This window comes from Mustela erminea, chromosome 5 (genome assembly GCF_009829155.1).
Source record: "Mustela erminea isolate mMusErm1 chromosome 5, mMusErm1.Pri, whole genome shotgun sequence".
In the NCBI taxonomy this organism is placed as follows: domain Eukaryota; kingdom Metazoa; phylum Chordata; class Mammalia; order Carnivora; family Mustelidae; genus Mustela; species Mustela erminea.
In genome coordinates this window covers 31,648,591-31,670,514 of record NC_045618.1, presented here as the reverse complement: position 1 = coordinate 31,670,514, position 21,924 = coordinate 31,648,591, and the positions used below count along the sequence as shown (strand labels likewise).

Here is a 21,924-nt window from a genome sequence, read left to right as displayed (position 1 = left end):
AATATTTTCCTGGGAGCGTTTGAAGAGGGGGTGTTGCGGTGTGTCAGACCAGGGATTTGAGCCAGACTGCCTGGGGTCTTATATTAGTCTCCTATTGCTGCTCTAACAAATTAGCACACATATAGGAGCTTCACACATTACAGGTTTGTTACTACATGCCTCTGGAGGTCAGAAGTCTGAATGGGTCTCATGGAGATAAAATCAAGGGCCGCATTCCTTTTGGAGGCTCTTGGAGCCAATCTGTTTTCTTGCCTTTTCCAGCTTCTAGATGCTGCCTTCTTTCCTTGGCTCATGGCCCCCTTGCATATTCAAAGGCAGCAGGTAGCACCACAAGACCTCTGCTTCCTCGATCACATCTTCTTCCTCACACCTGCCTGCCTCCCCCTCTTTCCTTATAAGGACCCTTGTGATTACAGTGGGTCCACCCAGATGATCCAGGATAATCTTCCTATCCTGGATCCTTAACTTAATCATATGGACTAAGTCCTTATCATTATATAAGGTAACATACTCAGGTTCTGGGAATTAATACATTATTCTGCCTACCACACTTTGACTTGGGACTCTATCACTGATGAATTGTGTGACCTTGGACAAGTTATTGTACCTCTTGTTCAGTGTCCTCATCCTTAAAATGAGTATATAAAAATTCCTACTCTGTAGGAGCATTAGGAAGATTAAAAGGATTGATATTTCTCAAATGCTTATAATAGTGTCTGACACATAGTGAATGCTATGGAAGTGTCTGTTAGCTAAACTCTATTAAATAAATTAAAAATTTTATTTTTATTCTTTGATTTAGCATTCCTATTATTTGTAACCTGTTTCATAGAAACAAGCATCCATGAGTTAGGCCACATAAAGCATTGACCATAGTGGCAAAAAGAAACAAAAAATGTGCAAATAGGAGAGCATTGGGGGTGCTTGGGTGGCTCAGTCACTTAAGTGTCTGCCTTGGCCTCAGGTCACGAGTCAGAGTTGGAGAATTGAGTCTGCATTGGCCTCCCTGCTCAGCGGAGAGTCTGCTTCTCCCTCTGCCCCTCACCCCACTTGTGCTCACTCTTTCTCAAATAAATAAATAAAATCTTCAAAAATAAAAAATAAAATAAAAAACAAATAGGAAATCCCTGGAATGTCCATTAACAGGAGAATGACTGATCAGTTGTGGTACATACGGAATTTAAAGGAGCTAGTAAAGAGAATACATAGGGGCGCCTGGGTGGCTCAGTTGGTTAAGTATCTGCCTTCAGCTCAGGTGGTGATCCCAGGCACCTGGGATTGAGCCCCACATCAGGCTCTTTCCTCAGGAAGGGGCTTGCTCCCCCCCACCTCTGCTAGCCTCTCTGCCCACTTGTGATCTCTGTCTCTCTGTCAAGTAAATAAATAAAATCTATTAAAAAGGAATATATGTAAGAATACAGTAAGATCTATATTTATTACACCTCCAGGAATATCCTGAAAAAAGTTAAATTAGAGGAGGAAATTGCAAAGTCATTACTCCTGACCTCATTCACAGCATGATCTTGTTTTTGTTTTGAGGAACAAGCATCAACCCACCAAAATTGTTGTGGATCCTTGAGCCAATTTTTTAACCTCTGAATGTCTAGGTTTCTTCATCTATGAAATGAGGATAAGGATAATTCTCCCCATGGAAACTCTACCAAGGCTTACATGGGATGAAATGTATCAAGTCCTTAAAATCCTGCAAGCAGCTGCATTGTCTGGCTATTTGCGTAAAGTGGTTTGTGAAGAGTTGTGGAAGGATGCACCCAGATGCTCATCTAGTTGCCTCAGAAGAAAAGAAAAGAAATTCAGAGGTGGTGTGAGAAGATGATTAACTTTTTGTGTATCTGTGCCTTGTTCCACAGACGAAGGCTAGCAGTTGTTGCTTTAGTAACTTTTTATGTTCTAATGTTTTATTGGTAATTTGGAGGCTAGCACCATAACCACAAACTGAGGGGCGCCTAGGTGGTTCAGTCGGTTAAGTCTGCTTTCAGCTCAGGTCATAATCCCAGAGTCCTGGGATGGAACCCCCATGGGGCTCCCCGCCCAGCGAGGAGCCTTGCTTCTCCCTCTCCCTCCCTGCTTGTGCTCTCTCTCTCTCAAATCAATAAATAAGATCTTTAAAACAACAACACACACACACACACTCACACTCTCTGAATCGGGAAGACCACGAACCTAGAAACATACCGTGATTCAGAGTTTTGTAGTTTTTGAAGAGGTGTTTAATTACGGAAGTTTAAGGGGTAGGGGGTGAAGGGAGAACAGGAGAGCCCAAAACTAAGCCGGCCTTGTGTATCCGCAGCATCTACTGCCGGGGCTGCTCCAAGCCACTGTGCTGCTCGTGCGCGCTCCTGGATAACATCCACAGTGAGCTCAAGTGCGACATCAGCACCGAGATCCAGCAGCGGCAGAAGGAGCTGGACGCCATGGCGCAGGCGCTGCAGGAGCAGGACCGCGCTTTCGGGGCGGCGCAGGCGCACATGCGCTCGGCTGTCAGCCAGCTGGACCGCGCGCGCGCAGACACCGAAGAGCTGATCCACACACGCGTGCGCCAACTAGTGACGCACGTGCTGGCCCAGGAGAAAGCGCTGCTGGAGGGGGTGAGCGCGCAGTACCAGCGCAGCTACCAGGAGATTGCAGGCCAGCTGGGCCGCCTGGAAGCTGTGCTGCAGCGCATCCGTTTAGGAGGTTCGCTGGTGCAGAGGATGAAACATTACGCCTCCGACCAGGAGGTGCTGGACCTTCATGGCTTCCTGCGGGAAGCGCTCGGCCGCCTGCGCCAGGAGGAGCCCCAGTACCTGCAGACCTCTGTGCGCACCGACAGCTTCGACAAATTCAAAGTGCGCCTGCAGGAACTCGTCTCCTGCATCACTCAGGGGACAGGTAAGCACCTGAGCCACCGCGTGACCAGCCCCTTTACCACTTAAGAGCTTCTGCTTTGCTCTTCCTCCCTGGGGGAGAGGGGCAGGAAAAGGTCATTTACATATGATAGGAAAGGAAACTGGGTTTTTTGGGTTTTGTTTTATTAAGTCTAGGGTTTGCTCACATCGTCGATTCTAGAGTGCGGGATGAGGAGGAGAGTAGGCCCTGACATGGAGTCTGCAGCCTCCCAGAGGGGGCGTATTTTACTAATTTGCAAGACCCTTTGGATTAGCTGTGATCTTGTGACCCTGGGAGAAGTTAAGAAAATACAAAGCAGAGAACCAGACCCACTAGCATTTTAGCCCCAAAGGGTAACCACTCTAGGAAGTTCGCTTAAACCCTCTATCTAGCAACAGAGAAGTCAACTGGAACGTGAGGTTAGAGCAGAAGGGGGCTGAGGAAACCCCCTGGGGTGGTCGGATGCTTACCTAAAACCATGCTTTGGCTCAGTGGAGAAGATACTTTGCCTCCAGCATGGCCAGTCATCTGGACCAGCTGCCCACCTTTGTGTGCCCTGCCTGGTATTGGGCACTTGGGAAGTAGACAGCAGACCAGTTCCTGAACTCGAGAGCTGTCCAGCCCAACCAGGGCACAGATGGGAGCACATCACACAGCTGGAGAACAAGGTAGTGCTCGGCTCTGCGGTCCAAATGCTGGAGTTGTAGCAGCTCTGTGTGAGCTGGTAACATCAGGGGGGGCTTTCAAGAGACCCTAGGGAGGGGGTGCCCAAAAGGGCCTCCAGGGTGAAGAAGCTTTAAAAGCTTTTTGACAGAACTTCTTAACTGAACTCTGAGCTCTAGTTAGACAAACTGGTGTGAGGATGCCCTTTTCAGGAAAGGGGTGGGTAGCAACAGAATCTGAAGGCGTCCGGGCAAGGGCCAGTGATCAGGGATCCGTCACTGCTACCCTAGAGCTGAGGGAAGTGGTCTTGTAAAAGTATAATCCTAGAGTGCACATGGACTTGTGCGTTTTCCACCTAGGCAGTGAATGTTACTCTGGACACAGGAAGTGACACCAACAGATTTAAACAGCTTGTCTTCCGTATTGTAACTAGGCAGTGGAGGGGCAAGGAGCTCTTTTCTAAAGCGTGAAAAATTTAGATTAGATGTAATAGAAATCAGGCTGTAGATCACAAGAGTATCGTGAAGCTCGCACTGTAGGGAAGTCAGTGAACAATGATAACGTTAGGATTGTTCACACTTTGCCTTGGTGGTGGCCAGGAGATGGACGGAGAGTGCCCCTGGGGTTTGTACTCTACTGCCCCCACCCCCGGCTGGATTCATGCTCCCTGCAGTCAGGGAGCTGTCCTTCCAAATGACAGCCCCTCTGTGGAGCTCCCCCAGTGCTATGAGAGGCCCTGAAGCAAGAGTTTCTAGGAAAACAAGAAGGGATGTTTCCTTGGTCACTGTCCCATCCAAGATGCCTCTCACCAGGGATGTCCCTGACCTGCCTGTAACCTTTTCTGTGTTCTCCAGATGCAACTCCACCCCGGCGAGCCAGCCCAGAGGCTGCCAACCCTCCCAGGGACTCTCTTGACATTGAGCTGGTGAGATGGATTGAGGTGTGAAGGGGAGGCTGTAAGGTCCAGCAGGGTAGTCAGGTTCCCCTCTGGCAGGAGGGAAACTGAGTCTTGTTGTCCCTATGTCTGCAGGCAGTAGAAGAGAGAGAGTGCCCAAGAAGAATAGTGAGTGGCTGGGCTGGAGCTTTTGGTGGGAGGGAATATAGGAAGGGATGGCAAACTGACTGGTTCTGGGCTCCTAAATGCACTTGATGGGTTCGGGAAGGGGTGGACAGGAGGTCAAGAAGGTGGTCACTGGTGGGTGGCTCTGACAGATGTGGTAAATGACCTCTCCCTTACTCTGTACCCCATCCCAGACATGTGAGCCTTTTCCTGGAATCACCGTAGGAGCCTTCCACTCCTCTTTCCCCATACGTGGTTCTTGGAGAGGAGAACAGGGACTGGAGTCAGACCTCAGTCCCAGCACCTGGTGTTTCACTGGTGTGATTTCAGGACCAGCATAGATGCAAGACCATAATTTCTCAGGATTGGGTGATGTCCATGCCCCCTCTAATGATGGCATGCCCTCTGCAGCACCCTTGACCTGTGGCTGTCCACACACACACACCTCCACGAACAGGAAGCACACTAGTTCTTTCACTTTTTTTTTTTTTTTAAGATTTTATTTATTTATTTATTTGACAGACAGAGATCGCAAGTAAGCAGAGAGGCAGGCAGAGAAAGAGGAGGAAGCAGGCTCCCTTCTGAGCAGAGAGCCTGATGGCGGGGCTCGATCCCAGGACCCCGGGGCCACGACCCGAGCTGAAGGCAGAGGCTTTAACCCACTGAGCCACCCAGGCACCCCGAGCTCACTAGTTCTTGAGGCAGCCACTCCCATCTCTGGACTGCTCTTAGATTGCTTGCCAGGGTGAAACTGCAGTGGCACTCCTCTGGCTTGCCCTCTTGGGTGCTTGTCTTCTTCGGACTAAGCTTCCAGAGTTCCTCCTTAGACCAAGAGGCATGGTCATCCAGGTTTGTATGTGCCTGCCTGTCAAGGATGTGGGCCCTGGACTGATCAGCCCTCCATGGGAAGCAGATCTTCTGATGGTAGCAGTCAGGCGGTGAGCCTTTCTGGCTTGACCATACATGGCCTTTAGGGGAGAGGATTGCAGGAGACAGAGGCAATCTGGACAGGCTTCCTGGAAGAGGCAGGATTTAGGCTCTGAGGGTTTTGGAGCTATGAGGGAGCTCTTTTGCACAGGCTGAAGTTAAGGCCCAAAGAGAGGGTGACTTAACTCAGAGCCACATGACACGGCAAGCGAGGGGTAGGACTAGAAGCCTACTCCTAACTGCTTTGGTTACTGCATCCCCGTATACATAGCTTGACAAGTAAAGAAGGACATTGTATTTTGTTTTTTGGATAAGTCATTCAATCACATGGTCAGAAGGAAAAACAGAAAGTGATAAGGAAGTGAAAACTCCAGTTTTTTAAAATGTCATTGATGTGTACACTTAGAGTTTCTGCATTTCACTGTATATAAATTGGACCTAAAATATTTTTTTGATCCCCAGGCGACAATAATTTGTGGCTCAGTTGAGAACCACTGTTTTGAGGTGGGAAGGGTACTCACCTACCATCGTTCCTTACCCCATTCCTCATTTGAGCTCTCCCATTAGTCAGCATTGCAACAATTTAGGCAATGCAAAAAAGACTGTAATGGTGCATAACCTGTATTTCCACATACTACACTACATGTGGCACCTTGCTGCCCCGAATCTGTACATACATGATCTGGATTTAGAAAAAGAAAGAAAGAGATACATGATGTCTCACTCCTACCTCATCCCTATTTTCCCACTTCTTATGCCCACATACCTATCTTTATTTATTTCTTATGTATCCTTCCAGAATTTCTTTTTGTCATTACAAGCAAATATGATCACAGGTCATCGGTTTTTCCATTCTTTTTTGGGACAAAGGTAGCATAATACCCTATATTCAGAGTGTTATGCCCAGGCTTTTTCACCCAAGGAAGTATTCTGGAATCTTCTGGAATTCTTACACTATGGGTAGGTAGGGAGATTCCTGCTGCCTTTTTGCATGTGCACCGTGGCCTGTTGTATGGATGTAGCATCTTCACTTAGCCAGTTTCCTGCCAACGCATATTTAGGTTGTTTGGTATTACAATGCTAGGATGAATAATGTCCCCCAGAAAATCCTCTGAATAATTGTGCGAAGTGCCCCGGGTCTACGGAGCTCGGCTGTCTTTCCAGGTGCCAGTCGCTGGTTAATTAACAGCTTTTGCCAGGTCTTTGTCTTTACGTTACCTCTCATCATCCTATCCACTACTATGCAGTTTGAACTTGGAGCATGAGAAGAATGCTCCTTTTTTTGCAAAGCATCTTGCTTTTGCTTTGGTAGCCGGCTGGAGGAGGGGACACGCAGGCCAGTGGAGCTGGGGAAGAGGAACAGGTTTCGCACTGTGAGCCCAAGGGACCAGTGGAGCAGCTCCAGCAAGGCTGGGAGGCAGGCGTGGTTAGGCAGTCTCAGGAGAAAGGTCCATCAGCTGTGCCCGGAGAAAGGCCACTCTTGGGCCAAAGCCCCTGCCTTAGGAGGCAGGAGCTGGGCTTCCGGCATCAGCCCTTGATCCCTCTTGAAATGGTTGGTTTACTTTCACTGGGGTCATGCGCCCACACAGAGGCGATGAGAAGAACAGCAGTAGGCTTGACTAGGACTGGCTCTTTCTATAATGACGTTAAAATACTTTCAAGAAAAAAAATAAATAAAACCCTTTAAAGCTGTAAAACAACTGAAAGTCAGTCATCATGATTTTTTGTCTTTAGTGAGCCCTCCTGTGTGTCCCCTGCTTCATGAACCTGGGACTGGGGGTGTCATGGATGGGACAGAGGCAGAGAGAGGAACCCAGGCCCACCTGTGGGGAGTCCATAGCCCACGTGGAGATAGTCTTTGACCTACCAGGGACGTGTAAATCCAGACACAAAAGGACCTTTTCAACTTAAAAAAAAAAAATTTCTTCATGGTGATAAAATACACATAACATAAAATTTATCTAGCAGTGGAATTGCTGGATCATATGGTAATTCTATTTTTAACGTTTTGAGGAGTCACTATGCAATTTCCCACAGTTGGCTATGCCATGCTATGGTCCGACTAACAGTGGTCTCCATTTTCTCGACATCTCAACCCCAGTTTTCAATAATAACTGTCCAAATTGGGTGTGAGGTGGCTTCGATTGTTGACCACTACCCATTGTAAAGAAATATATTTTGAATCTAGTCTACAGCATATGTACATGCATAACTATAGCTGAAATGGAAGTTTTGCAGGATAAATTAGACCTGTTACATGAGTCATGCTTGAATTGCTTTCCTGATCCGCTAATGGGTCACAGACTGTAGTTTGAAAACCACTGGCGTGGAGCACTTGGCAGAGATTGTATACTTTCCTAGAGGTCCAGGAGCTCCACTGTTTTCCCCCCTCCCTCCCAGCTCCACTCCGCTCAGAGCCAGAGAGACAACCCTCCTTCCTTTCTGCACAGATGTCATGGAAAAGAAACCCAGGAGGGAAGGAGGGGAAAAGGAAGTCAATCCGTTATAGCAAATGATGTGGAAGCCCACAACCCACATCAAAGTGCTTGATACCGAGAGGAGCCCCTCCTAGGGGGTTCTTGTCCCAGTACAGGGGACCCCCATTGTGCTGGGCTTCCCCTGCCTGCCCCTAGCACAGGTTCCCCTGTGCAGGTGGGCCTGACCTCTCTTCTACTACGCCAGAGGGACGGAGCTTGTCCCTGTGAGGAAAGATACCTCTGGCCTCCTCATCCCATAGTTCGGCGCCTGCTTTCTCCAGTGCAGCTGGGCTCGGGGAAGCACCCCCCTCCAGCTGTTTTCAGAAACATGAGATTCCAACCCTGGTCCAGGACTTTGGGAAACAAGTCACTTCACCTCTCATGCCTCTGATGCTTCTCTGTAGATTGGCAATAATCAAGGATGGTCCCTGTTTCTTTCTTTTAACTATAATTTTTTTTTTTCTGTTAAATTTATAGAGGAAAATGCTCCATTTGAGCCATCTTAGGGGGTAAAGTTTAGGGACAGTTAGTATGCTTACAATCTTACACAACCACCCCACCCACCTAGTTCCCAAATATTTCCATTATCCGGAAAGGGGACCTCGTCCCCATGCTGTGGCTGCTCCCCATCTCCCCTACCTCCTCCCTGGCATCCCCCCTGCTCTCTGTCCCTGCGCGGTCAGCCCTTGCAGATAGTCATTTGAATGGACCCCTACAACGTGTCCTCTACTGGGGCTGGCTTCTTTTCATTTCACGTAGCGTACAAGGTTCATCCCGGTTGCAAATACAGAGCTTCATTCCTTTTTACGGCTGAATAATGCTCCACTGAGTGGCTGTCCCACGTTTGCATATCCACTCAGTGGTTGATAGACACCTTTTGACTGCTGTGAATTCTCGTGTGCCAGGTTTCCGTCGGAACATCTGTTTCCCGCCCTTTGGGCCTCTGCCTAGGAGTCGCATTGGTGGGTCATATGGAAATTCTGTGTTTGAGGACCTGCCCCTTCCCTCCTTCCTTTCGGCTTGGGTGTAGGAGGCGCTTCACACGGCTCCCGGCACAGCATAACTCTAAAAGCAGTCTTTACCATCAGTGTCATTGGTGACGCTAAGTGTCAGCTGCTTCTCCAAGCACAGCAGAGTTCATCTGCATGTTCCCATGAGACAGATGTTACCTGTGACAGAGGTTACTGGTATTCCCATTCTGTAGAGGGGGACCGAGCCCTGAGTTTTCAGTGATGGGGCCAAGGTGTGTAGTTGCTGTTCTGACCCAGGTGGCGTTAAGGCTCAGGGGCAGAGTGCAGGTCACAGGGAAGTGCCCTGGAAGGGTCTCCTCACCATTCTAACTTTGCACCTGTAGAGGAGTGGTTTCCATCAGGAGCAAGCACTGTGTGGGGAGCTATTGTTGAGTAAGCCTTAAGGCATTGTTGGTCCCCTACAGTCTCGGGAGGGGACTTAGGATGCCAGGAATTGAAGTGACCCTGAATGCCAGCACCTCAAGGTCAGGAAGAGGGGAAGTCATGGAGGGCATGAGGAGGACTCCTGGTCCCCAGGGGGCTCTGGGGATTGGGTCACCCCAGGCATAGGTTCTTGGCCCAGGGCTCACTGCCACCTGCTCATTAACATCTCTCTTGTTTCTGGACCTCACAGCCAGAGGAGGTGCAGAAGGCTCTGACACAGGACTTGGAGCTGGCTGAGACCCAGACTATGACTTTGGTCCAGCCGGTGCCCGGGGTGCACCCAGTGCCAGTTCACGCCTACTCCATCAAAGACTCATGCAGAGAGGTAAGGGTCTCTCTACCACCCCCCTCCATCCCTAGAGACCCAGATCCCATCAGGCAGGCAGGGTGGTGGCAGGGGTGGTGGGGGGCGGTGTTGAGAATCCAGGCCTTAATCAACACCTACTTTGTTACTCTGTTCTCTCACTCGCCCGGGCCACGCTGCCAGGAAGCTCCCCTGTAAGCACGAGCCACTCCAGGGCAGGCAGAGTCTGTGGTCAGCAGCCACCCAGTGTGCCTGGTGGCCCAGGGGGCATCCTGTGTGGAGAGAGACGTGATCTGCATGGCAGGAGAGCCAAGGGGAAGGGCCACAGCCCCTGCCTCCCAGGTCCGCGTCTCCGCTCACCCCCCAGCACCCCTCAAAGCTGCTAACCTGGCCCTGTGACTCCCCACTGCATAGGAGGTCTGCAGCACAGTCCCGCCCCAGAAGAGGAAGTCCTGCCAGACTGAGTGCCCCAGAAAGGCCATCAAGATGGAGTCTGAGGAGGAGAAGGAGATACGGTTGGCCCGGAGCTCCCCGGAGCAGCCCAGGCCCAGCACCTCCAAGGCAGTCTCACCGCCCCACCTGGATGGGCCCTCCAGCCCCGAAGGCCCCACTGTGGGAAGCGAGGGCTTTCTGCCCAACAACAATCACGCAGCCGGCGACGCTGGTGAGGCAGGTAGGGAGATAGCTGGGCAGAAGGGGCTGTGGCGTGCAAGCTCTCCTCCGGGGGTGGGAGGGGAACCTTCTTCTACATCCTCACCCCTCCCAGGGAGCTCAGTGCCGGTGCCCGGGGTGCACGGAGCCCATGGAGACCGCTGTACCGCACTCCTCGCCAGCCCACCCCTTGCATCCCCTGTGTGTCGGGCTCTCAGCTGCCACCAGGTGGGGCAGGGAAAGTGCGCGGTTTGCCTGGGGGGTGAGAATGGTGCAGTTCACCAGGTGACTTGCTGGGATTCCAGTGCGAGGAACAGGAGGGGCTCTGTAGCTCCCTCCCCCAACACACCCTTGCAATGCCCAGCACTGCGCCCCTACCCAAGGCGGAGTCTCCCCAGGAAGTGTTGTATTGGACCGTAGCATGGGCCCAGAGAGATCTGGGGGGGAAAGTCCACACCTACCAACTTCCCAAATTTGTTTGCAGAGGTCACCTGCATGAAGGAGCTCATTTGTCCTGGATGTCTCTTACGGACACTGCCAGATAGGGAGTCCTCGGGCATGAGCTCAAGTTAATTAATGGAATTCTGGAATGGTCAAGACCGTTCTTTCCGAGATCTGCTTCACCCAGAGGCCCCCTTTGTTTTCATTTCTAGGTCCCAGACTGAGCCCTGATTCTGCTTGCACACTGAGCCCTGACCAACATTCCTTGCTCACAATGCTATTGGTAATCAAAAGATTTGATTAACCAAATAAAGTATCTTTTAATTTGAACACCTCAGCTCAGGAGGCTGAGGCTTGGAACAAAACCAATGTGTTTCTTTAGGATGGCAGGAGGTTCTAAACCAGGGGCTGTTTGCCAAGCAGCCTGTACAGGGAGCAGATTCCGAATTTCAAGGCCGACAACTGAGTTAAGTGCTTACAGGGCACAGTGGGCAGTGACAGAAAGCCCTTTTAAGTGAATACATCCATACCAGCATGCTCGGTGTGATGTTCCCATCCACCCCCTCGCAGGGCACACATGGCCTACCTCATCCACTGGTCTATAGGGAGTCCCATGGAGCACACCGGGCCCCACCCACTGGGCCTTCTGGCAGGGCCTTAACATTGTTCCCTCTACCCGGTTTCAGAGGAACGAGTGGTGGTGATCAGCAGCTCGGAAGACTCAGATGCTGAAAACTCGGTGAGTGGTCCAGAAGTTCGGCCCTGGACTCCTGACTCCCCCTATTCCATGTCCCAGGGGACACAGCCACAGCAGGTGACCTCTCAGACTTGCCCTGCGCTTGAGGAGTCCTCCAGCGAGGCAGTGAGGTCCTGAGCTGTCCTGAGGACAGACTCCAGATGCCAGCTGCGGTCCTGGGACCACCCCATTCCTCCTTCCCTCCCTACGGGGGCAGGAGCCCTCACTGACCATCCGTCCTCTGTGATGCTGCTAGTGTGCTTCCTTCCAGAGCCCTGTCTCGCTTCTGGACTAGCTAATGCCTTTGTCTGGAGCTTCCTTCTGTGTTCTCTAACCTCTAAGTCCTCAACGAGGAGGGTGGCCAAGAGCTCATACCCCAGTTAACCCACAGCCAGTGAGGGTCAGTGCAGGGCCATGAGGGCGTGGGGAGCACCATGTGGGACCCAAATAGGCGAGTTTGCACTCCATAAGCAAAAACGTTAAAGCCATCCCCCGTTGGAACATGTACCTTTGTAGGTTGCGACTGTTCCGTCCCTGGAGGTTGGTTAATGGAGGCTGGGGCAGAGGGGATGTGAACAGAGTGAAAGGTTGGACTGGGTGGCCCCTGAGGTCCCTTCCAGCCCTCAGTCTGAGGTTCTGTATTGGAAAGTGCACGGAGCCCACGGAGACTGCTGTACCGCATTCCTCGCCAGCCCACGCCTTGCCAAGGGCACAAGGAGCTTACCGCCTCTACCGGGGCCTCCCGTCTGCCACTGGGCGCATGCCGCCCCCCAGCTTGGTCTTCCCACCGTCCCGCCGAGCAAGCTGCAGTCTCTGAGGCCGAGTTTCCCCATCAGCTTGCTAGTCACCAGGAGAACGCCGCCATCTGCCACCGCCGTGGGACCAGCTTCCTGCCACGTAGAGCACAAAGAACCAGCCGTCTTCATCGTATCTTCCGCTTGCCCCTCAAAGTGTACTATAAACCTGGGTGGACTTATCCTCCCCCTGAGGTCCAGGCCACCACCCCCTGCCACCACAGGGCCTCCCAGCCATCCTGCCAGTGCCCAGGAGGGTCCCTGCCGTCTCCAGAGGGCCATGGGCCAGCGCAACCGCCGCCGGGCTCGAGGAGCAGTGCGCTCTGTCGGCTGCTCCCTCCGGGGCTCCCCTGTCGCTCAGTGGCTCAATAACTTTTTGCCCTTCCTCTCTCTGTGGCTGCCCAGCTTGACACCTCTGTCAGCGGGGAGAATGGAGGGAGGCAGAGTCCCCCAGACTCTTAGGGCAGGAATCTCCCCCAGGGATTCTGACACAGCCCTCTGCAGAACCCTGTAGCCCAGGTTCCACTGGAGGTCTCTGCCATTGCATTCCCATTCCTTTGCCCTCTGGAGAGGCCTCCTGAGCCCGGCCCCCCTCAGACAGGCCTCTGAGAGCCCCGAGCACCTCCGTCCTCTATAGCTGCTGGCCACCATGCAGTCACTCCCGGCACTGTGTACGCCACTCAGGCAGCCCCTGTTCCACCCCGCAGCCTGGCCCGGCCCACACACCCAAGGCCCTGTGCACCGCAGGCGTCCTGTGTATTGTAGTCAGGGAGCAGACCCAGGAAGGAAAGGCTGCATGGACTCAGCAGGGAGACGTAAGCCCTCTTCCCCGGAAAGGCACAACTGAGATTTGGGTCACCGCTCCTCCCATTCCTGCGCCTCTTTTCCCAAAAACTAGGAAGCATCTGTCGCCCTTTGCACCTCCCACTGTCCATTGCACCACCCCAAGGCTTTCCACGGGGCCTCTGCCGGGACCTGAACCCATGAGGGCAGGGACTGCGTCGATCCCAAGACCCGGCAGATACCGCTGCTCAATAAATAATGTGTTGAAATATTGCCCTTGCAAACCCTTCTTCCATGACCATCACATTCCCCGGGGGACTTAGCTCTTCTCTTGCCGATGGCTTTATGTCTTCCTGGCACTGCAACTGGTTCTTTGGTGGGGTGACCACGTCCCCCCCTTCTCCCACTGCCTGTGAGCTTCAGCGTGGTGGGTCAACACCTTCTGTGCCCCCTGGGCTGTGTTGGTCCCACCATCTGGAAAGGTCCTCTGTGCCTTGAGGTTCCAGGTCTTGAGGGGGGAACGCCCCTTTCCCCAGATCATTTCACACCTCCTCCTGCCTCCCCCCACATAGGGAAGCTGCCAGCCCTTGCCTCCCAGGGGTCCTCTCTTGAGCCAGGGCCAGCCTTCTTTCTGGGTGACTTCAACAGCCAGCACCCCGGCCTCTCTGGGGTCTTCACCCCACCCACTGCAGCCCTCAGCCCCATGGCCACCCCCTGCACCTCACCGTACTGAGAGCTGGCCCACAGGGACTCCGACCACAGCATCCTGTCTCTTGAGCCCTCAGGTACTTCGGGAACCCCTGCCCTCCCCACCCCGGTTTCCACAGCTCTGGTGGCTACTCTTTGTCCTCCTTCCTCTCAGGCCTCTGTTCTTTTCCATGTTGTTCTTCCAGTGACAACCCCTCTTCTCTTCCTAGTGTGTCCTTTCCTGTGGTCTCAGCCATGCCCGCGGCTGCTGAAGCCGGGCACCCTCGCTGCCAGACTAGGACAGATAGCCCGTGGCCCTGCACTGTCTGCGCTGGTTGCCCCCATAGAGCCGCCACACTCGTCTGTGTGCTTCTCTCAGCCCACTACACTGCCAGCCTGGCTGCATGAGCGGAGGCCCCTCTCGATCGTTCCTCAGCGCCCGTCAGTTTTTCAGTCTTAACCTTTCCATAGTCTACGTTCCTCTGAACCCTGGGCACTTCTATCTATCCCGGAACCACCACCACCACCACCCCACCACCCCCCCGCCAAAACAGAACAGACCCGGGGGCAGAGGTAGAAGCCTGGGAAGGAAACTCAGAAAGGACGGCAATGCCAGTGCTCGCCAGACTTCGCGAGAATTGGGTGCAGGCATTGAAACCAGCAGTCTTGGGCAGGCGTCAGTCCAGCCTCAGCTGTCTGCAGGGAAGCGCTAGCTGATGTCTACAGTTATTCAAGAAAGGAAGGGGAGGCTCATTTTAGGTCGTGAAGAGTTAAAATAATTAGAAGCAGCCACTCACTTTTGAAGACCAGCTGTGGAGTCAGGGGAGGAGCCTGAGGACCACTGCTTCTGTGTTGGTATTCTTCGGACGGCATGGTTTTTTTTTGTTCTTTTTTTAAGATTTTATTTGTTAGAAAACACAAGCAGGGGGAGCAGCAGATGGAGAGAGAGAGAAGCAGACCCCCCGCTGAGCAAGGAACCTAATGTGGGACTCGATCCCAAGGATCCTGGGATCATGAACCTGAGCTGAAGGCAAACACTTAAACCGACTGAGCCACCGAGGTGTCCCTAGACAATGCTGTTTTCTAAATTGACTCATCACGAGTCCCAAACTTTATAAAACATATATTTAAAAAGAAAACCAATGAGGCCCCCTTCGTGCATGGCTCACCTACCTTCTGTGCCCCCTTCCCGTCCCTGGTGGCTCCTATCCATAGCAAGTTGGTTTGGGAACAGGGCATCCTTCGCCAGGTGCTCCAGGCTCCTGAATACCTCCCGAACTCCTGCTCTATGGCCTTCATCCCACCTGCCATGTGGGAAAAGTTGGCCTACAAGGACAGCACATTTCCAAGCATACGAGGTGCCTAAGGGCGCCCACTGCAGGCTGCCGCTGTGTTAGTTGGCTGGAAGGCTAGTGGGACATGCCTGGGGACTTCGATGCAGGGCCCCAGCTGGGCGGGCAAAAGCTCAGGGATATACTGCTTGTGCGAAAAAGAGCCATCTGGGAGCTAGAAGAGGCAGTGGAGAGGCCAGGCCTGATGGCAGACGACTAAACACAAGGGGGGGGTTCACAGTGCCTCTGGCCGTGATCCCCAGGTTAGGGTCCGAGGCAGGAAAAAATAGAATGCTCTCACCCACTCTTCTGACAGGTGACTGGCCCCAGTGTCCAGCAGGTGCAGGACCAAGTGGAAGCAGGAGGGGGTGTCCGTGACCGACGTGGCAGTGGTGCAAGTAGAAGGGAGGCCTCGAGGGGGACAGACGATCTGTGGGGGATGGAGTGGGAGGGCAGCAGGGGCCACAGGCTAGCGGACAGGATGACCCAGCCCACAGCTACGTGGGAGATATTTTGGGGGCTTCCACACTTTGCAAGAGCTGGGGCTTTGTGTCTGCATGAGAGAGCAATACACAAGTCTTGCCAAACTGATCCAACCTGTCGCTGAAGCTTGGGTGCTGAGAAGGTTCCTCAGGAGCTTGGAGACTCTTGATAAGAATGAATGGAAGGTACAGTCTAGACAACCTCAGGTGGCCGGATGCTAAGAGTCTGGCTCCTGTCGGAGTGGCTGCTGACCCAGCGTGGAGTGAGTCAGGAGGACAGTAGTTCTGAGCCCTGGTTGCACACTGGAGTCTTTGGGCCGGGAATGGGGGGCGGGGTGGGGGGGTTGGCGGCGCTGTTACCAATGACAAGATTCCTGGGTCCCACCCCCATGGACTGTAATTGAACTGGTCTAGGGTGCAAACCGGGCTCCTGGAGTTGTTGAGATCGCTAATTGCACGGCCAGAAAGGGGAGAACACCAGAACTGGGGATTCGATCGGCACATCTGTGATTCACGTATGTGTTAGCCTTGAACTGAGGTGACCCGTACATCCTGGGATAGCGATGCGGCAGGGGAGAGGGGGACGCTGGGTCTTCCCCAGAGAAACCTCCTACAACTGGTGGAAAGTGATGAAAATATCAAGCTGCATTTCCTGCGGGTATGCTTGGTGCGGCCGGGAGGCCCGCTGTGTGGATTTGCAACGCAGTTGTCACGCTGAGTTGATCTGTGTTGGAGACCAGTGAACTGTAGCTCACGAGCCGGACTGCATGTGTCTCCTAGTTCCAAAGATGTTTTGCAAGCACTGTAAGAGAAAAACCTCGTGGGCTCCCCGTGGATCTGTCTGAGCGCTGTTCTGCAGTCAAAGAAACACAGTCCATTAACCCGAGTGTAATGAAGAAATAAAACGTAGTGTGTCCTTGCACTGCAAGCAGTATCAAAGGGGCTTTGATTCCCGGCCCAGCAGCGCATCTTCAAGCACTCTTCCTCTTTTCTTCGGCTCCCCTCTTGCCCACTTGCTAGTTCCTTGGAGCTTCTTCCTTCTCGCTTTCCAGGCTGTGCACGTGAGCTCTCATCGTCCCTGCTCCGTTTCCCATTCCACCATTCCTTTTCCCTTCCCAGCAGATCTCAAGCCTTTTCCAACAAAAAGCCTCTTCCTGGCTTGTGTCCAGCTCTCTGCTACTATCCCTCTATGCTCCCCACCCGCACAACTCGGTTACCCGGACTGTGGACGGAAGCCCAGCAGTGGTGCTCCCCTAGTGAGCAGGAGGGGGGCAGGAGGACGTCTACACCAGAGCCTCTCGTGCTGATTGTCCTTTTGTTAAACCTGGGTTTCTAGAAACACCTTTTGCAAGCGCACCGGTACCTCCTGGCCACGTTGCTGGGATTTAAGGCAGGGAGAGGGCTTGAGTGGATGGGCCGGCTGGAGTTCAGTAGAAGGCATTCTGGCGAGGTCATTTCTGTGTCCCAGCTGCACTTGGCAGGAGTCCCCAAGGGTGAGGAAGAACTTGAAGAAGAGGCCGGGCTGGAAGTTCCAGGCTTCTCGCCGTTGACCGGCTCAGCAGAAGGGGAGCGTCCCTTCTTTAAGGGAGCCAGACGAAAGATGTTGCACCACTGTAAGAGAAAAAATGACCCCAGGCCTTAAGAATGAGATTCTGATGGCCATCATAATCTTAAGAGAGGCCTTAAGAATGAGATTCTGATGGCCATCATAAATAAGTCTGGTATGAAGTTGGATTTAGCCCAAAGACAGCTCTCCTGCTCTCCAGGGGAGCTCAAATCTTAGAAGAGGATTATCCGAAAAGATGACTATGGCTCTAAGGCCTGAGAAGTCATTCCAGAAAGAAGGAGACAGGTGGAGGCACTCCGGGCCACTGCGTGGACTTTCGCAATTATGTTGGGAGCAAAAAGAGGAAGGAAGAAGAGAAAGCTCGGTGTGCCATGTCGGTGGGTGACAGAGAGGACTCAGGAAAAGAGACAGCTCTTCAGCTCTGGGGAGGACACAGCAAGAGGAGTCCAGCTCTTTCCACCAGCCCAAGGGCAAGAGCAAGGTCTGCAAGGCTGAAGATTTAAAAAACGAGGGATTTTTCCCTCGGGGGAGGAAGGCGGAGTCTCTGGCTTACCAGCCAGCAACTTGGAGGAGGAGCCCGCTATAGAGGGCTCCTTATGGGGAGGAAAGGGAGCTGGGATCAGGAGTCAGAAGACTCAGAGGCGAGGCAAGGCATGCAAAAGAAACCTTTGCTGCATGGTGGAATCAGGGATATGGATGTGCCAGGCGTTTGACGAAGACTTTCATCAGGATCTTATGTGTAGAATCCCCTCACTGCCAGGCTTCTGTAAGCAAGCCCAGCTTTAGATGGATACATAGTAAATGTCTCTTTCAGTCAGTGACCCGGGAGGAAGTTGGTGAGCCTGGGGTTAGGGCTATGAAAAGCAAAAAGAGTAAGAAATCAGGCACTCCTAGTAAATCCCACACATCGTACCTGTGTTTAGTAATGACTTTGCTCTTGCTGAAGTTTTGTTAAAATGTTTCACCATGGAGAGGAAGAGGGCCTAAACCCATGCTTATTCGCTCCCAAGCCAGGGCATTAGCCAGAAGCCAGAGTTTGTTCTTGGAGGCTTCAGGTAGCCCCAGAGGAGGCCAATATCATCACCCCTGCCAGAGGTGGTCCAGAAGTAGGACAGACCTGAGGTCTGCTCTAGACTCTGTCCCAGTAGTACCCCAGCCCTGTGACACCTGGCATCAGCTGTGTCCTTTCCTCCTGGGCTCTGGCTAACAGCCCCAGGTGGCATTCCCAGGAAGTTCTGAGGCAGGGCCACCCAAGACACCTTCTGGGTGAGGCAGCCGGCAGACAATGAGCTGTCCACTTTAGGGAGAGGCTCTCCCACCCTCCAGCCGCAGCCCCTTGGAGCCCCACAGACTTGGAGCCCTTCTCCCACCCTGAGGCCTTTCAAACCTTGTTGGCCTGGGTGCTGGAGAGAACAGGGCCTTGGGGTGCTCAGGCTAGAGGAGCCCTGGGCCTGAGGCTTCCCGGAGCAGCTGGCTCCTGGATACCAAATGACAAAGGGCCTTCAGGCCCTGAGACTTTCTCTCTCCATGGCTCTCGCTTCCCGGCTCTACGTGTCATTCCTGAGGCTGAGCAGCCCTCCTCTCCACTGGGTAAGGAGGCTGGCCGTGGGGATGAGAGCCAGGCTCCTGGCTCCTTCCAGAGAAACTTTTGAGGTTTGAGATGAGCCTCCTTCCTCCCGTCCCAAGTTCATGGTGTTTCTTCTGAGTGTTCAGAGAGAAGGGAGCAGCAGACCCTCCAGCCCAACCACCACAGCAGCGGTCCCTTCCCTGAGCTTCAGTGCCCAGCACCACGCTCCCATGAGCACACTCTCTCACATATGCTCACGTGCCCACACACTTGTCAGCACTGGTTCACAAATTCACATGTGATACACACATTTGACATTTGCATTTCTTCCCATACTCGTGCTTTCACACACACATGCACACACACACACTCGCCTGTGTGATCTCAACCTCTCACTCCTACTCACTACTGCATGGTTCACCTGTGGCCCTCACACGCACGCACACACACACGCATCCGTTCATGTGCACATGTCCCCCTACACACACACTCAGACACATGCCTTCCCCCTTCCCAATATCCTGCTGTTCCCATGTGCGTGCAGATGCCCCCAGCCATACCAGCTAGCTCGTGTCCCCACACTCACGCTACGCGCACCCACACACACAACCGCATGCACACATACACACTTGCTCACGGGCACGTGCTCATGCTCCCAACATGCGCCATCACCCTCCGGCCCCCTAACCTGTTGGTTTTTCTGTGTTGCAGTCTTCCCGAGAGCTGGATGACAGCAGCAGCAGGTCCAGTGACCTCCAGCTGGAGGGCCCCAGCTCCCTCAGGGTCCTGAACGAGAGCCTCGCCGACCCCCAAGCAGAAGACAGGCCCCTGGTTTTCTTTGACCTCAAGATTGACAGTGAAAGTGGGTTCTCCATTGGCCCCTCGCACGCTTTTCTAGCTTAGTCTCCAAGTCCCCCAGATAAGTGCAGGCAGAGCTATGTCCTGGGCCCGGGAGAGCCCAGAGGTCTGGCCAGTGACCGCGGCCTGAGAGCAGGCAGGGCGCTGCATTTCCCTGGGACTCTGGCTGTCCCACTTGGCTGATGGAATAAAGACCTCTGTCTCGACCAGCGCCTGAAAGCCTGAGGCATGTGCCTCCATGAACTCTTTGACCAGCACTTCTCTTAGAGAACCCTGGCAATGCCCCTCTAAACAGAAACAACTCGATGTGAGAAGTACCATGATGAGGCCAGCAATCCAAGCAAGGCCTTAGGCCATGGCTGCAGAATTCTGAGTACAGAGCCTGGTCCACAGGTGGGCCGCACCTGGAGGCTGACAGCCAAGACCACGGGGAAAGAGGACCCCTTCTCCCAGAAGCCCATCAGCTCCCCACAGTGCTTCCCTGCAGTGCCCTTCGCTGACCCCACGGGGCCCAGCCCGCCCTGTGGCACAGCCCCAGCGTGGGGCCAGCCTAGCCAGGCAGAAGTAGTGTATTGCCCTAGGACAGGGAAGTCATTGGCAGACCTCACAGGGCAGCTCTGAATGGAGTAGATTGGGCCAGTGGGCCGTGTGTGCTGGGGCTGTGACTGGCCAGGAGTCTTGGCTCAGTGACCGATGGGATTGGAGGCTGGGGCAGGGAGCGGAGGATACAGTGGAGGCAAAGAGAGGCCCTGATGTTGGTGGGTGAGGGTAACCGAAGGCAGGCAGGAGGGACCTGGATCTAAACTGTTTGGCAATGTCTGGGGCAGGTGGCAGGGGCAGGGGACTGCTGGACTCCCAGCAGGTACGTGGGGGGGTATTTGGAGAGCAGCCAGCCCTCCCCTTCTGACCCTTGTCCCCATGAGAGCCAGGGCAGAGCCGTTCAGAGGCTGATGTCTGGTTCCCACCGGCAGGTCCCACGGTGGGGTCTCTGTGCGGCGGGACAGCAGCCCCCCCTGCTCCTGCCCTGTGTCCCCCATGCCTCAGGGGCCTCACCTTGCCCTTCTCTCCTGCCCAGCCCAGAAGATTAGCCAGCTGGCAGCAGTGAACCGGGAGAGTGAGTTCCGCGTGCTCATCCAGCCCGAGGCCTTCTTCAGCACCAACTCCAAGGCTGTCTCCCTGGAGGTGGGGCTGCAGCACTTCCTTGGTTTTCTGGGCTCCCTGCACCGCCCCATCCTGGCCCTCTACAAGCTCTGGGGACCCGGCCTCCCCAACCTCTTCCGGGTCCTGGAGGACATGAACAAGCTATGGGAATTTGAGCAGGTCATCTCGGGTTTCCTGGCTGCACGGCCCCTCTTCCGGGAGCTGGTGCCCGGGGCCAGCAGCTTCAAGCTCAAGAGCCTGGCCGAGACCTACCTGGCAAGAAGCATGAGCGAGCGCAGCGCCCTGGCCGCCGTGCTGGCCCTGCGGGACCTGTTCCGGCTCCTGGACATCTTCCCAAGCCCCCAGCTAGCCCAGCACGTCTACTGCTTCAGCAGCCTGCAGTGCTTCGCGTCCCTGCAGCCGCTGGTGCAGGCGGCCGTCCTGTCCCGCGCCCAGGCCCGCCTCCTGGCCCTGCACAACGTGAGCTTCACCGAGCTGCTGGCCGCGCACCGCCGTGACCCCCAGTGGGGACTGCGCCGGTACAGCTGCTACCTGAGCCCGTCTGCTGCCTCATCGCCCCCCATCCAGGCCATCAGCCCCCTGCAGGCCCTGGGCACCTACTTCAGAAACCTGTCCAAGGAGCCCAGCCCGGCACGGGCAGAAGGCCACACCGCCCCTGTTGCTGGCCGCAGCTTGGCGGGGCGGGTGTGCCAGCAGAGCTGAGAGGAGGCCCAGACTGGCTCAGGATCTCTGGGGTTAGAAGGTCATGGGGTTCCTGAGCCAGCTCCCTTCCCCCTGCCCCACTGCCCTTCTTCCTCAGCACCCAGCTGTCCTTTGCTCCGAAATCAGTTCTCTGGGACCAAACTACCCTTCTCTAAAAACCCCACAGAGAAGGTTCCAAATCCAAGCAAGTCCCAAGTCCTAACGCCCTGGGGGGCACCAGATCCCCTTTCAGGCCTTGGGAGCACCGTGGGTTGGTTCCCTCGAGACCTGGCCCCTCTTCTCCAGGAGCCAAAACCAGGGAGTAAAGAAGGCCCAGCCTCTGGGCTGAGTAGCCCCCAGCCACCCAACCTTCTACTTCTGTGAGTGTCCCTGCAGCCCCTCCCTGACCCCTGC

General features: G+C 54.0%; 1 protein-coding gene across 10 annotated transcripts in view; it reads left to right on the top strand.

Moving 5' to 3' along the window:
- PML (promyelocytic leukemia) overlaps nucleotides 1-21,690 on the top strand; it is a 39,146-nt gene extending 17,456 nt beyond the window's left edge. For 3 of the 10 annotated variants that reach the window (XM_032342487.1, XM_032342493.1, XM_032342492.1), the window contains 8 exons: nucleotides 2,309-2,889; nucleotides 4,404-4,474; nucleotides 8,919-8,975; nucleotides 9,658-9,792; nucleotides 10,186-10,444; nucleotides 11,550-11,602; nucleotides 19,522-19,672; nucleotides 20,744-21,690. In XM_032342487.1, coding sequence (XP_032198378.1) covers nucleotides 2,309-2,889; nucleotides 4,404-4,474; nucleotides 8,919-8,975; nucleotides 9,658-9,792; nucleotides 10,186-10,444; nucleotides 11,550-11,602; nucleotides 19,522-19,672; nucleotides 20,744-21,531 — 2,095 coding nt within the window. In that variant the 3' untranslated portion in view covers nucleotides 21,532-21,690. The other 7 variants (XM_032342494.1, XM_032342489.1, XM_032342488.1 and 4 more) reach the window with 7 other exon arrangements.
- The last annotated feature ends 234 nt before the right edge of the window (nucleotides 21,691-21,924 follow it).